This window comes from Diadema setosum, chromosome 11 (assembly GCF_964275005.1).
Source record: "Diadema setosum chromosome 11, eeDiaSeto1, whole genome shotgun sequence".
Lineage (NCBI taxonomy): Eukaryota > Metazoa > Echinodermata > Echinoidea > Diadematoida > Diadematidae > Diadema > Diadema setosum.
In genome coordinates this window covers 22,783,747-22,797,510 of record NC_092695.1, presented here as the reverse complement: position 1 = coordinate 22,797,510, position 13,764 = coordinate 22,783,747, and the positions used below count along the sequence as shown (strand labels likewise).

General features: G+C 38.1%; 1 protein-coding gene and 3 non-coding genes across 4 annotated transcripts in view; 3 read left to right on the top strand and 1 right to left on the bottom strand.

Moving 5' to 3' along the window:
- Trnam-cau (transfer RNA methionine (anticodon CAU)) lies at nt 1-72 on the top strand. Its single transcript has one exon. It is a non-coding gene; the product is annotated as a tRNA-Met (tRNA).
- A 4,431-nt stretch (nt 73-4,503) lies between these two features.
- Trnaw-cca (transfer RNA tryptophan (anticodon CCA)) lies at nt 4,504-4,575 on the top strand. Its single transcript has one exon. It is a non-coding gene; the product is annotated as a tRNA-Trp (tRNA).
- A 1,752-nt stretch (nt 4,576-6,327) lies between these two features.
- Nucleotides 6,328-6,399, top strand: Trnaw-cca (transfer RNA tryptophan (anticodon CCA)). The gene has a single exon. It is a non-coding gene; the product is annotated as a tRNA-Trp (tRNA).
- A 2,116-nt stretch (nt 6,400-8,515) lies between these two features.
- The window catches only part of LOC140235180 (protocadherin Fat 4-like), a 109,887-nt gene continuing 104,638 nt past the window's right edge, over nt 8,516-13,764 (bottom strand). The window contains exon 12 of the mRNA XM_072315216.1: nt 8,516-12,989. Within this exon, the coding sequence (XP_072171317.1) occupies nt 11,164-12,989 (1,826 nt within the window). The 3' untranslated portion in view covers nt 8,516-11,163. The remainder of the gene's footprint in view (nt 12,990-13,764) is intronic.

Sequence of the window (13,764 nt, the reverse complement as noted above, 5' to 3'; positions counted from 1 at the left end):
AGCAGAGTGGCGCAGCGGAAGCGTGCTGGGCCCATAACCCAGAGGTCCGAGGATCGAAACCTCGCTCTGCTAAGCATTCGTTTTTGGTTTTGATTCTTATTTTTGTTTTTACTTTCTTTCTTTATTCTGTTATTCTTTTACTGTTTTTAATTTCACTGGGTTTCTTTACACTGTTTTATCGCGTATACCAGTGTATTTTTTTCCAGCACATCAATCTATACGCGTTACATCACCATTTTGGTCTTTTACATCAATCGATGAACCCCACTCCCATGTTATGCAGTATGGATTACAAATTAATACACAAACTGAAGTACAAAAGAAGTCAACCAGTATAACTATAATGTTTCACATATATAATTATATTATCAAATTAGTCTAGAAAAAAATAAAAGCTTGGCTCATGTTTAACAAACTTGTTTTGGATCTCCCCCACGCCAACCAACCCCCCTCCCCCCCCCCCCCAAAAAAAAGAAGAAAAAAAAAGAATAAATAAAACAAAACCAAAACAAACAACAACAACAACAGCCACAGAAAAAAAAAACAACCAAAACAAACAACAACAACAACAACAACCACAGAAAAAAAAACCCAACAACTAACAACCAACAACAACAGCTCGATGTTGCTCATTATTGTTATTACATCATTATTACTCATTATTACATCAGCTCATCTTTTCTTTTTCATGTTGATTCATATCCATCATGATATTTCCTTCTACTATTAATATAATATGACTATCATTTTCTTGCTTTTTCTTTTTTTTTTCTTTTTTTTTTTCTTTTTTTTTTTTTGTTACGAGAAAAGCCACGTCATGAATGCACGCTTTGAAAAGGCTTATGCACGTTAATAATTTATTGAAAATAGTCAACTTTGATTACCCAGAAAAAAAAGAAAAGAAAGTGAACAATTTTTCAAGTTTATATTTCTCTCAGAATTTGTTGGGCTAAAATATTAATGCATGTACCACAAGGTAATGGGCAATCAACCTGGTAGGTAAAAAAAAAAAAAAAAAAAAAAAAAATGAATTTTACTTTATACGCAGGAGTAAACACATTCGTTTTTCTCTTCCAAGGCACAAACAATGTAAAAACTGCAAAAGTGAACAAGCTGTCATTAAATGCATAAGTGCTATTCCACATAACAACGAGAACAAAAGACAAATTTAAAACAATAACAAACATGAACTGATTTACAAAAATAAACGTATGATTTCTATAATTTCTTTGTACCCAAAACGATAAAGAAAGGCTAAAAATGATGGAGAAATATTAGAATATTCTTCCATATACAAATTCAAATGACGTAAAGAGAGCAAACAATATTAATGCAGAAATAAATTTTGTACAAATTTGATTTTTTTTCCAAATTAAGGAGATTGAAAACAATATTTGGTTCCTTAATTTGTCTCATGAATTCCTAAATTCCTAAATTAAAAAAGACATGAAATGATACAATTTTGTCCATTTGATCACCTTAGTGGCTTTACTCCATATTATTTATGTCATTTAGAGTTGGAGTTGACAGAAATTTTTTATTTTCCCCTCTTTAGTTTTCCACTTTGTTTTTGTTTGTAGAGATACATGAGAAGGAAACTTATTTTTGCTATTTCATTCATGTCTTTCATTGATCCAAATTACAAAACACCTTAAGGGAACTAGACAAAAGTTGGCCTAAAGAAAGGGTACTAATTGCAATTAAGTAATATTTTACAAACGCAACAGTGACAATTTAATCAAAATCGAATTAAAAGTAAAGAAGCCATACAATTATTTGAAAGATTCTCTACTTTTTTAGAAATAGTTCTCGAAGAGTTGATATGAATATGTAAATGAGTGAGCTGATGATGCCATCATCACACATTTTTCAATTGATCGTGTAAAACAAGGAGTAAAATTCAATTCTTCCGATATAAATGTGTATAACATAACGTTATTTCTAACTTATGACGTCTTCAAATAATGATCAGTCCTACATATTATCTTTAGGCTTTGAAAAAAAACCCACAACAACTGAAAATTTCAAGATTTCATGTACTTACTCTAAGGCAAGACTATGTAGTGTGCAGAGATACGAGCACATGATCAAATCAATATTTGCATACTCACAAATTTACATACAGCGTATACAAACAAAATAATATCATACATTGACATAAAAGGAATAATTTCATTTACATGACTAACCATATCCGAAATGACAATCAACACATTTGAAATTCCATACAAATAATACAAGTATATGACTTAATAATAAGATATATTACTTAATGTTAAACTTCAAATCGCACCATAAGTGGATAAAAAACAGGGAAGGCTCGCACAAAATATAACAAACAACAAGATGTCATGAATTCCCGAAGCTACACAATCAGATAAATCGGCAACTCCGTCCGGATACTCCGCTATATGCGCATCTCCCACCCTCCCCCGCTGTATTCATTCTTTTCAGACTAACTTTAACTTGCCATTGTCACCGATAGCAACTTTGACGATTGCAAAAATATGGGCATCTACAAATGTCTTCTCTTCTTTGATTTCTTGAAAACAAGACATAGTATTCGACTATACACTTAGTAATCTATACCGAGTTAAGTCTTTAATCTCTTTTTTTTTTCTTCTTCTTTCTCTTTTTATATTTTCCTTCTCCTTCCTCCTCCTCTCTAAGTCCGTTCTATCAGGACTAGTGAGGAGAGACTACACTTTGATAATATTTTTAAATGTTGCTCGAGACGCGGATTTCTTCTCTCTCTCTTTTCTTCTTTTTTTTTTTGGGGGGGGGATATATTAATGAGCATGCACAGAAATGACAGAGAATGACAATATTTCAAATTCAGTTCATTTCATCACCGCTGAATAGAAAGTAACTATCAAGCACCGTATTCTCCAAGGTTTGTTTCCTTGTTGTTTTGTTTGCTAGCTTGTTTTAAACGAGGAATTACTTTCCGAAAAAAAAACCCCAAAAGATGAGCAAAAGTAAATGACCCCGACGTGAATCCAGAGACTCCAACTCTCCCGTTTTCGACGGGAGATCTCCCGCCGAAAACCCATTTTTACAAAATCTCCCGTTCTCCCGTTTGAGATTTAATTTCTACCGCCCTGGCTCTGTGTCTCCCGTTGGAACGGATTTCTTACTTATTGCTATTGTATGTTGAAGAAATAAGCCTTAGAGAGCATCTATAACCCTAGGAATTTCGCGCTTCGCACACATCAACTTGGAGTCTCCCGTTTGCTAGGGGTTTCAGGCGGGAGAATCTCCAGATCAGAAGGTGCTTTGGGTTGGAGTCTCTGTGAATCGAACACGCAACCTTCTGTTCTGGAGACAGACGCACTACCGTTATGCTACGGGGCCAAGTTATATGAGATGTTAAAAAATAGCAATAGAAAGAAAAAGTCTCAAAAATTCTGGTGTCGCAATTTACATACGTATTCTGTTTTCAATTCGGGAAACGCTGCTATAGGCTGACGCAATTCGGGACAACGATCAGCAATCGAGTCACTGACTGCTAGCTAATCGGTAAGCTGTTATGAATATTCTAGAATTATATGTCTATATCTCATTTGTCATCATGTGATTATCTTGATATCAAAATATTGCTGTCTGAATATTTAAGCAAGTATCTTGTTAAATAAATGTGGCTAAAATTACTACATATGAAATCGTACAAGCCAAAACGTGAGGAGTGTAGTTTTTTTTTTTTTCTGTAAGCCTATTCCATGCTAAAATGTTCTTTCTCAAAATCACACCAACACGATGCACCAGCCGTTCACTACAAGATACAGAAGGAATTGTTCAGTTTATCTGGCTCAAGCCAATCAGACGAAATAAAAAAAAAAAATCAGTTGCATATAAAGTTACTTCGAGGACTGTGACTTAATCTGATGAATTTGTGGAATTGTGTAATGTTTTATACCTATAATGTACGCTACATGACCTGTATCAGCGGTCAACAAAGCGCGAAAGTTTGTCAATGGGTTCCATAGAGTAGGCCTATTCTATGTGTTTATTTTTTTCCGTAATAAAGATTATTCATGACGGAGACCCCACCCCCCCCCCCCAATATCCATGTACACAGTATAATATGGGGCTCCGGTATAAAAACAACGCTCGCTCCTACCGTGAGTAGTCGTTACAGCTAGATCCTAATTTGTTGTTTTGTTTGAATTGGCGTTTACGATTTCATATAAAAATAGTCATAAATCCCACATCTATATAAACAACATACAAATAGCAATATTTTGATATCAAGATAATCACATCTCCACAATGACATACAGACATAATTCTAGAATAGATAACAGTAATTTACCTAATAGACTACTTCTTCGAATGTTCATTATGGTTTTTACATTAGATAGAAGTCAGTGACTTCATTGCTGATTGTAGTCCCGAATTGCATCAGCCTAGAGCAGTGTTTCCCGAAACAAATCAGAATATGTAGATTGCGACACCATGAGACTTTTCCTTTTTATTGCTATTTTTTAACTTAATATATAACTTGGCCCCGTAGCATAACGGTAGTGCGTCTGTCTCCAGAACAGAAGGTTGCATGTTCGATTCACGTCGGGGTCATACCGTTTGTTCATCTTTTTTTCACGAAATGTAATTCTTCCTTTCAAATAAACAAGCAAAATAATAAACAAACCCTGGAGAATATGGTGCTTGATATTTACTTTCAATTTAGCAGAAATAAAAGGAACTAAATTTGAAGTATTGCCATTCTCTGTAATTTCTCATGATCATAATAACGAATATGAAATATATAATTTATATATTATAAAGAAATCCGCGTCTCGAGCAACATCTAATTATTGTCAAGGTGCTGTCAAAGCACCGTGAATCACTTATAAAAGGGGCTGTAGTAGAGCGAGCTACGAGAAAGATCAGAGAAAGTAAAACGGGCAGAACTTATGAAAAGAAGGCAGCGCAAAGAATGCCAGAAAGAAAGAAAGAAAAAAGTAAGTAAGTAAGTAAAATTGACACCCTGCTATTTTTATAGGCCTATCAATATATTACTGGACGGAGAAAGTGCTATGCGGAGCGGGCAATATATCACATAAAAGCATGACTTAATCATGTTCATTCCCTGTAAGAAGCTATAAACACACCAAAATGAACCACTGAAAAAAAAAGTATGTAACAAAAAACTGAAGTTCTGCATCCCCCGCTTCCCGGCCCCCCCCCCCCCCCCCAAAAAAAAAAAAACAAACAAACAAACAAACAAAAAAAATGAAAGAGTCCGTAAACATTGGAAAACTAACGAAAAGCAAGAAAGTATAGTGCTTTTCCAGAATGTACTCCCTTAAAAAGTAAGCAAGCAAGCAAGCAAAACACAACAAAACAAAACAAAATGAAAACAAAAACGCGGGGGGGGGGGGGGGTAATCATCCCCGGGTTTTGTTTTTCTTTTCAACCGCTCTTCGTAAATACCCTCGATGTTTCTTTCGTTCTGGATTGGTTTTCTCTCTTTGTTTTTATTTTATTTCATTATTATTATTATTATTTTTTTTTTTTGCGTGACGGTGTTTCCTCCTCGATCATTCGTGGGATGAACTTTGTACCATTTATGACCAAATCAAACATGATTATCAAATAATCCCAGGTGCTGTACATGGGTATCGCGATTCGTTTTAGATTCTGTTTCTTTTTTTTTTTTTTTTCTTCTTCTTCTTCTATAAGGCCGTATATCGTCAGTATACATCCCTTGCTCGGTTCGCATCACTTCGCCTGATGGATTGCTGTGACGTCAACGTTGTCATGACTGAAGAGTTAATTAAACGCAGGGGAGTTGTTTCCGTCAAAGTTAGTCATTGCGGACACCCGTGCGAGCTTATATAGCATGTAAAAGAGATGTTAGATCCAGCCTACTGTTCATTTGACTCCAAGACTGATGCACACTTCAAAGCATTTACAACTATATGCATACATTAGCTGAACTTTTATCATAGTAATGGTATAAGATGCACTCCTAGTAATATTATGATGTCTTAACTCTTTAATTGAATGCTTATTTTATATTAAAGTGAGTCTACAACTTCAACGGCAAGCTGCTAAACTTCAGGGCACAGCTAGAATTCCTCAAACATTCATTACATTTTTCCAAAAGAGCTACACTGTCGAAAAATGATTGACATGCATCAGCCCACACTCATTAACTTTGGAAGAAACGTATCAGAAGGCAAGACAAAACAACAACAGCAAAACATCCGGGAGTGTGTACTGAACCCATTGATCTCTCTGGGACTGAACCGGGCATTATGTGATTATGACGAGATACTGCCGAGTCGTGGTAATATCAGCTTTGTGCCAACAAGGAATCGACTTGACTCCGTGGCGCAACGGTAGCGCGTCTGACTCCAGATCAGAAGGTTGCGTGTTCGAATCACGTCGGGGTCATGAGTTATCACTTTTTTTTTTCTTGTGTGATTCGTTTTTCTCTTGTTTTTCCTCAGAAATCTACACTTTCTTGTTCATTTCTGGCATAATTTTGTAAAAGAAAAAAAAGGAGAGAAAACACAAGAATTCTTTTTGCAGTTTCTCAATGTGAATGAATAGTGCAAAATATGGCACAAACGTTATTTTGCAATACAATTTCACCGCAATAAGTCGTCCCACAATTATCAAATACACATGATGTTATTTTCAAAGGACTAATTCAAGTTATTATTAGCTTTTTCTGTTTAATTTCTAACGATTCTATAAGACCTTTCAATTAATTGAATAGCCCAAATATCTTCAAGCTTGTCTATTACGTTTCTCTTTTCCAATGGCAAAATCAATTTTGTTCAAGTACAATGTACACACACATACTCACCCATTAAATAAATAAATAAATAAATAAACAGAAACGATGCTTCCACTATCACCATTCCCATACATTGCTTGTGTGGCTAAGCTAGCTCACCTCTTAATGCAATATGTCATCTTGAAGTCAGTCTACAATGGCAGGTCCTATCACATGCTAAGAGTGTTTTACAAGTCAGAGGCTTACAATTAACCCATAATTTGGGAACTCTTTATTGAAAGGCATTTATCAAAGGAGAATGAAACCCAAATATACATGAGAATTGAGTGATTGTAGCAATATCACTGGCACTAAAACGCATCAGTGAAAGTTTGAGGAAAATTTGGCAATCTGTTGAAAATTATGAATTATTACATATTTGGTGCAGCCATCACTGGATGAGAAGACTACTGCAATTCGTGATGTCAAAAATGGACAAGAATTCCCCAAAGTTTATTCAATTTTTATTAATAGTATACAAAATACACATTCCCTCAACTTGTTTCTGACATATGTTAAGGGTAATATTATTCCCCTGCTTTCCGACAGAGGTAAGATGAGTACTCTTTCATTATGCTAGAAAAAATGTACTGTATATAAATAATTTGGTCAATAAGTTAATAACTGTAACTCCCTCCCAACTGTGACATTTATTATGATAAAGTCCACCATTCTGTTTTGTTAGATTTTATTGAATTTATCACAGTCAACTTGAGCATAGAGTGGAAGTTAATTCAAATTTTAATTAGGATTATTGTCAAGTGATGTGTATTTGTGGTCCTGTCCTTCATATGATGAACCACACAAACAGGTGTGAGAGCACATGTACATCCATACATACATATACGCATACATACATTCATGTATACATGTACATACACAAACACATGCACACTCATACACATGCACACAACATAAATCTTAAAAATATCTCACTACTAGTAACTCATCACTTTGATAGTTTGATGTCCTCTCATAAATCACTCAAACTCCATATTCACCAGTGCCTGAAAATATTTCTGACAAAAAAAAAAATACTGCTGAAAAATTGTGTTTCATTACCAATGAAGGGGGGGGGGGGGGTGGTCCATGATCATAATACAGTTGGACCTCTCCTATCCGGACATGTCATGACCAGCGCTTATCAGGATAAGAGATTTGGCCAGATATGGGAGACTCAATGTTTGATACACGCAGCTGCCTACCCATTGGTAGCTACATGTACATGTGTCAATATTGCGTGAACATATCACGTCCTCATCAGCTGGTCTGCATTCAGAATTCTCTGATAATTTGCTCGATGAATGATCGCCTGTACCGAGCCCTGATTTAATGAAAAGTTTTTTGTTCAGTGTCTTGCGGTGATTTAGGGTTATACAAGTATGTCTGAATGCATGTTATTTAGACGAAAATTTGATGTGAATTCATGTCACTTATGTTGGGAATACTATCTAATCCATGTGAGTTTGTGTAGGAATCTTGTTTGAGTTTGAAATCCCCCTTTTTCCCATAATTATTAGATTTAAAAAAAAAAAATCATGCCAAAATCGTGTCCTGATAATAAAGAGATCCGAATAGAGGGAGGCTGGATAGGAGAGGTCGGACTGTATTCATTTCTGTGACTCTGGCTTTAGACATCACAACACCGGAGGTAAATTCACATATGACAAGCAGTCATATGCACGCAAAATTAAGAAGCAAAGAACACTGCAGCAAACCAGGTTTGTTTCATTGTTGAATACAAAGTGTTTATTGACTCTCCAAACACCCAGCGAGGTTCAATTTACTTATAAACTTTTGAATACTGATTCTTGTAAGTCCATGCACAAAACACAAATGCATGTCAAGTTAAGTACAAACAACTAGTACGAACATGTACTGTGCAGAAATAAAGTACCCATTGATCTATGAACAAAAAACAATAATACGAAAAACTTTCTAAGAAATTGTAACAGTGGAAAGAAAACTTCAGACAACACATCGCTTTGAATGTCTAGTGAAATAGAAGCTCAAAATATCTCAACCATTTGAGTGGTTTTAAGTCCTTGTCACTAAAGTCCTGATAAAACCATCCCTTTGACATAACAACATGACCTTATCTACAACATGTTCTCCAGAAAACAATCTATAGAAATGACATTGACCACATTGAATTTAAAAAAAAAAAAAAAGGAAAATGCGAGAACATGCGTATCAAATGCAAAATGACAAAGTGTGTGCTCTTACTTACATCAGATATTGTACATTTGTGCAGATACAGTCAAATCTTATGAGGTTTATCAAGGTAGTGAAGTACGTAAGACTTTGAATACAGAGTACTCTATCCAAGCAGTGCATTGTTACGAGTGAATGTGCGTGTGTTTGTGGGTTTGTATGTGTGTGTGTGTGTTTTTTTTTTTTGTGTTTGTACTGATGTGTATATTAATGTGTGTGAAGATATTTCATATGACATGAGAAGAAATAACCAAATATCGTACAGAGATAACATAGGCTCTACTTCTGAATATCTTTGTCCACTTAAAATCATAGACAAGAATGTAAACCAAAACATTCCGAAGGGCATATACATGTGTATATCATACTTGATAGAGTATTTTGGAGATTTTTGAAAATAAAACCTACATCATTCATCCATGACAGTAGCAAAATCAAAGTAAAGATAAAGAATCATTGTCTGTCACTTGATAGTATATTATAAAATTTGCAATACACAAAAAGAAGAAAAGATATCAAAATCGTAGATAAAGATTCATGAAGAACCAGAGGATTTAGCCCTCCTGTTACCAGCATCTTGCTTTTTGTACTGACAAAATGTAAAACTGGCATACACTAAATCTATGCTTATAAAATTCATCATGCAAGTCTGGTGCCAAAATAAATACTGCATACTCTAAAATTGATGTATAACAATAGTGGCATTTAAAGTGGCAGATCAAATAGAATCCATACAGGAGACTTTGTAAAAATATGGCATTCAACAACTGTACGGCCTGAATACGAATGCAGCAAATATGGATGAATAGGATCATGTGACTGGACTGAAATACACAGAATAGGAAGCAAGAGATCCATAGGAACATCACATTGCAATTTTTTCTTCTGTCATAATGAGGGGTCAACCCTTACACATAGTGCACATACACAAAGATTGTCAAAGTACATTGAATGATGAAAACAGATTGTTGTGCAGGATACATCCTTGTTCTGTTGTAAAAATGTGATTATGTGTTGTTGTTGTTTTTTGCTTTGGGAAGACATGGCATGAAAGATATGCAATATGACATGAATTTCGCTGAGAAGCCTTCTGTAGGAATCAAAGCATAGAGAAATATACTTTCCCTCCCTGCAAACAGGACAGAGACATTGAACATACAATCAAATGATATGCAATCAGCCATACAAATGTAATTTGAACAATGTCTGATTTGATTGACTTTATCTTGATGTTGGTAGAGAAGCTCTGTGTTTAAGTCCACTGATCTTTGATTTCTCTAAAAAACATACACATTTGCAAACATAGGACACATAAGAAAGCATTCACAAGCATATTTCAACAGTACTATTGCATGGAACATCATGTCATGTCGTGGGTGCTCATTACTTTCCACAATAAATATCAATACGCAAAACATGAAACGAGATATTTCACATATATATAAATGGCCTCTAACCTTTGTACAAAGGATTGTCACATTTACACAAACAGTTCTGAATCTTTTAACATCTTCACAAAATACAATGTAGCAAGATATCATCTCACTGTCTGTACATGAAAAAGAAGAAAAAAAAAGATTAACAAATCTAACTCTTGATACAAAATTCCATACACACTACAGAATACTTATAGTTCAAGGCATTTGAAAACTGGATGTATAAAAGAGATGACACTGTAGCATACCAAGTGCACTGAACAGTTTCTCGTTTGTTAAAAATATCTCTAGCATCTCTAGCCTCCATCATTTTGTTCTATATATGAGTGGTGCTGTGTATTACATAACATCACCTTTATCAGCCCTCTCTCGTCAAACAGGAAGAAGGAGCAGCATACGACTGCTGCTTTTTAGTTACAACGGTCAACATAAGAGTGTGGCAAAGAATCAATAATATATTCTCTCACATGGACAGGCATTGCCCGTTTGCCTTGTAAATACATAGAGGCTACAACAACAACAAAAAATAGGCTTGGCAGAAAACACTGTTAAAGTATAAACTCTGGGAATGCAAAGTTTGGAATAAAATGAAAATTATATCTTTTTGGTATTAACAAGACATCTCTGAAATAGTGGCAATGAGTACTTTGGCAGGCATCATACTTATGCACAGAATATGACGTGAAACTTTGCCATATGACAAAATTTATTTCCACTGATAAGGCATCAGACGAACTCCTCATGTGTGAGTGATGTCTGTAATGTTATCTTGCCGTTGTTTTCATGCAGCTGAGCAATGTCTTTGAAAACACCGACGAGGTGCTCAAACCTGGGCCCCCAGCCCAGCAGCCTCTCTAGACTCACTTCAGGATTGCTCTTGTCCTTACGCGGATGTCCGTTCTCCTCCTCCGACGTGATTAGCGACCCTCCGCGAGAGTCCAGTCGCCTCTGCTTGAGGGCGCCGTTCACGTGCGGTAGCACACTGTCCTCAGCGTCCTCGATTTCCGCCAGCTTGCTGCGAATCACGGCCTCCGCAGAGAATTCCCTCTCGAAGCGCCGCTTGCCGTACTCCGATTCCATCTCAGAGCAGGTGAAAGAGTCATTGGTGTCGTCCGAGGTGGAATCGGGCGGCTCCAGCAAGTGAGAGGGATCGACGGGGGTGTGATCGTCTCGACGATGTCTGCATGGATGACCCCCACTGCTGACCGATGAGAGGTCATCTATTGTGCTGGCATGGCTGCCCGACATGAGGTCAGGTCTTGCGGTGTTGAGTTGCGCTACCTCTTCGGCAGTGAGCCCGACTAGTGGGCTTTTACTAGTCCTCCCCTTTGATGGGGCTTTCTCTCCCTCATGGGAGAGGGGTGTGGCCCCACGGCGGGCCTTGCTCCCGCTCCGAATGCTGCTAACATCCGAGCGGTGTGCCTGACTCCTCAGCTCACTCTGATAGCTGTGCTCTGAGTTGACGGGGCTAGTCAGGCTCCTGGCTGGGGTGGCCCGCCCACTATTTGGCACCGAGCCTATGCGTAATGTGTTGTTTGTGCTATAGTTGGAATGTAGTCCCGGACTCTGCCGCAAAATAGCATTCTGAGTGTCTAGCGGAGTACTGTGCGCTATATCATTTCCCATATGATGCGAACTATTACTGACCGGGCTCAGTCTCGCTGGTGATGCCTGGATCCTGGCCAACAGCGGGTTCTGGCTGGGTCTGTGCTTCTTCTTTCTGCGATTGCGATCGCGATCGTGATAGTGTTTATAATGATAAGCGACATCGATGTCTGATGCTGCTAAGCTACTCGCATTTTCTAAATCGTAGTGCTCTGCCTCGTCAAATTCAGGGCCGTTGCGAACGTCCATCTCGATATTGACATGCTCACCAGTGTCGTTCTCCATCATGAGGGAGTTGCTGGAAGGGTTGCTGTTGTTTTGGATCGCCATATTCTGCTCTATGATGTCAGGCGTCTGCCGCTGGATCAGCCCAGAAACGTTGACCTTCCCATCCGATCCAATCATGGTGGCATCGTCAAAGGTGTCCCCCATAAATCCCGGGTTGTCTGTGGGACTCAGCCCCAACGTCTTGGGGACCCCTCCGAGGGCATTATTCTGAGCTGCATGCCGCTTTTTCAAGGCAAAGCTGCGCCGCCGGACATACAAAACTGCTACTACGATAACAACGATCAGCAAAATCACAAAGATAATCGGTAACACGATGTAGAGCACATTGGAATTGTTGTTTTTGGTGGGTTCAGAGTCTGTCTCACAGAAGCTTCCAGCAAATCCATCGAGGCAAGAACAGGAGGCTCGTCCACCGCTTTCAGAGCAGGTGCCACCATTCCTACAGGTGTCGGAAGCACAGGCAGTGGGCACACAGGTGGGGAGATTGCCATCGGGGACGCACACCTCTCCCTGTCCGCATGGCGTGCCCAGGCAGGGGCCAGCTGCGTTGCAACCTTCACCCGCGCTGCCTGATGGAACCGCCTCAAATCTCTCTGTTTCACCATCCAGCGGCAGGGGCTTGCCATTCATCTCCACATCATCCAGACATCCAGTGAAACCTGCAGGTATGCAGAAGAAACCAGTCAAAAGTAATGCTATTTTGTATTGCTATAATTCATATATGCTCTTCTTCTCGCCAAGATAACAATCCACATCAAATGCACATGGGAAAGCAATACCCGGTACGTGAAAATTGGAACAATTCGAAGGTGAATTCTGACATGCCAATGTAAATACTATAATGATTCAAATTTTTCTGCATATTCAATCATAATCTCTTGATATAAAGCAGATATATGGCTGGATACTGCTAACAGGGTGTCCTGAGTAACATGTTGCACCAGTACAACTTAGACCCCGTTTACAGTGCGAGCCCACCTTCATTTCAGTGTAAACGCGCAAAAGGCCAAATGCGAGGCCAAAATTGGCCTCTCATGTGGCCTCGCTCTGGAGGTGGTCTCGGCCGTGGCCGAGCCCGGCCTTTTCTCAGTGTAAACGCAAACTGGACCAAATGCGCGGCCAATTTTAGTCTGGCTTCCAAACCCTCTACCTGTATCTTTCGCTATTCAGGATATTAACCCCTTCAATGTCAAAAACTAGTATAGTTTAAGGTGGTTTTGTCCTGCAACAGATTTTTTTCCTTCGACAAAAGCATTTGCCCGAACAGCGACTTTGTCGCCACGAAATTCAGTTGGCAAAGGGTCTGAAAACCAGACAATACCAAATTGCGTTTGTTTACAAGAAGAGCGCCACTACGACAAAATATGGAAAGGTTTGAATCAAAAGCATGGCCGAGCCCGGCAGTGTAAACGGACAAAATTGCGAGGCCCGGCC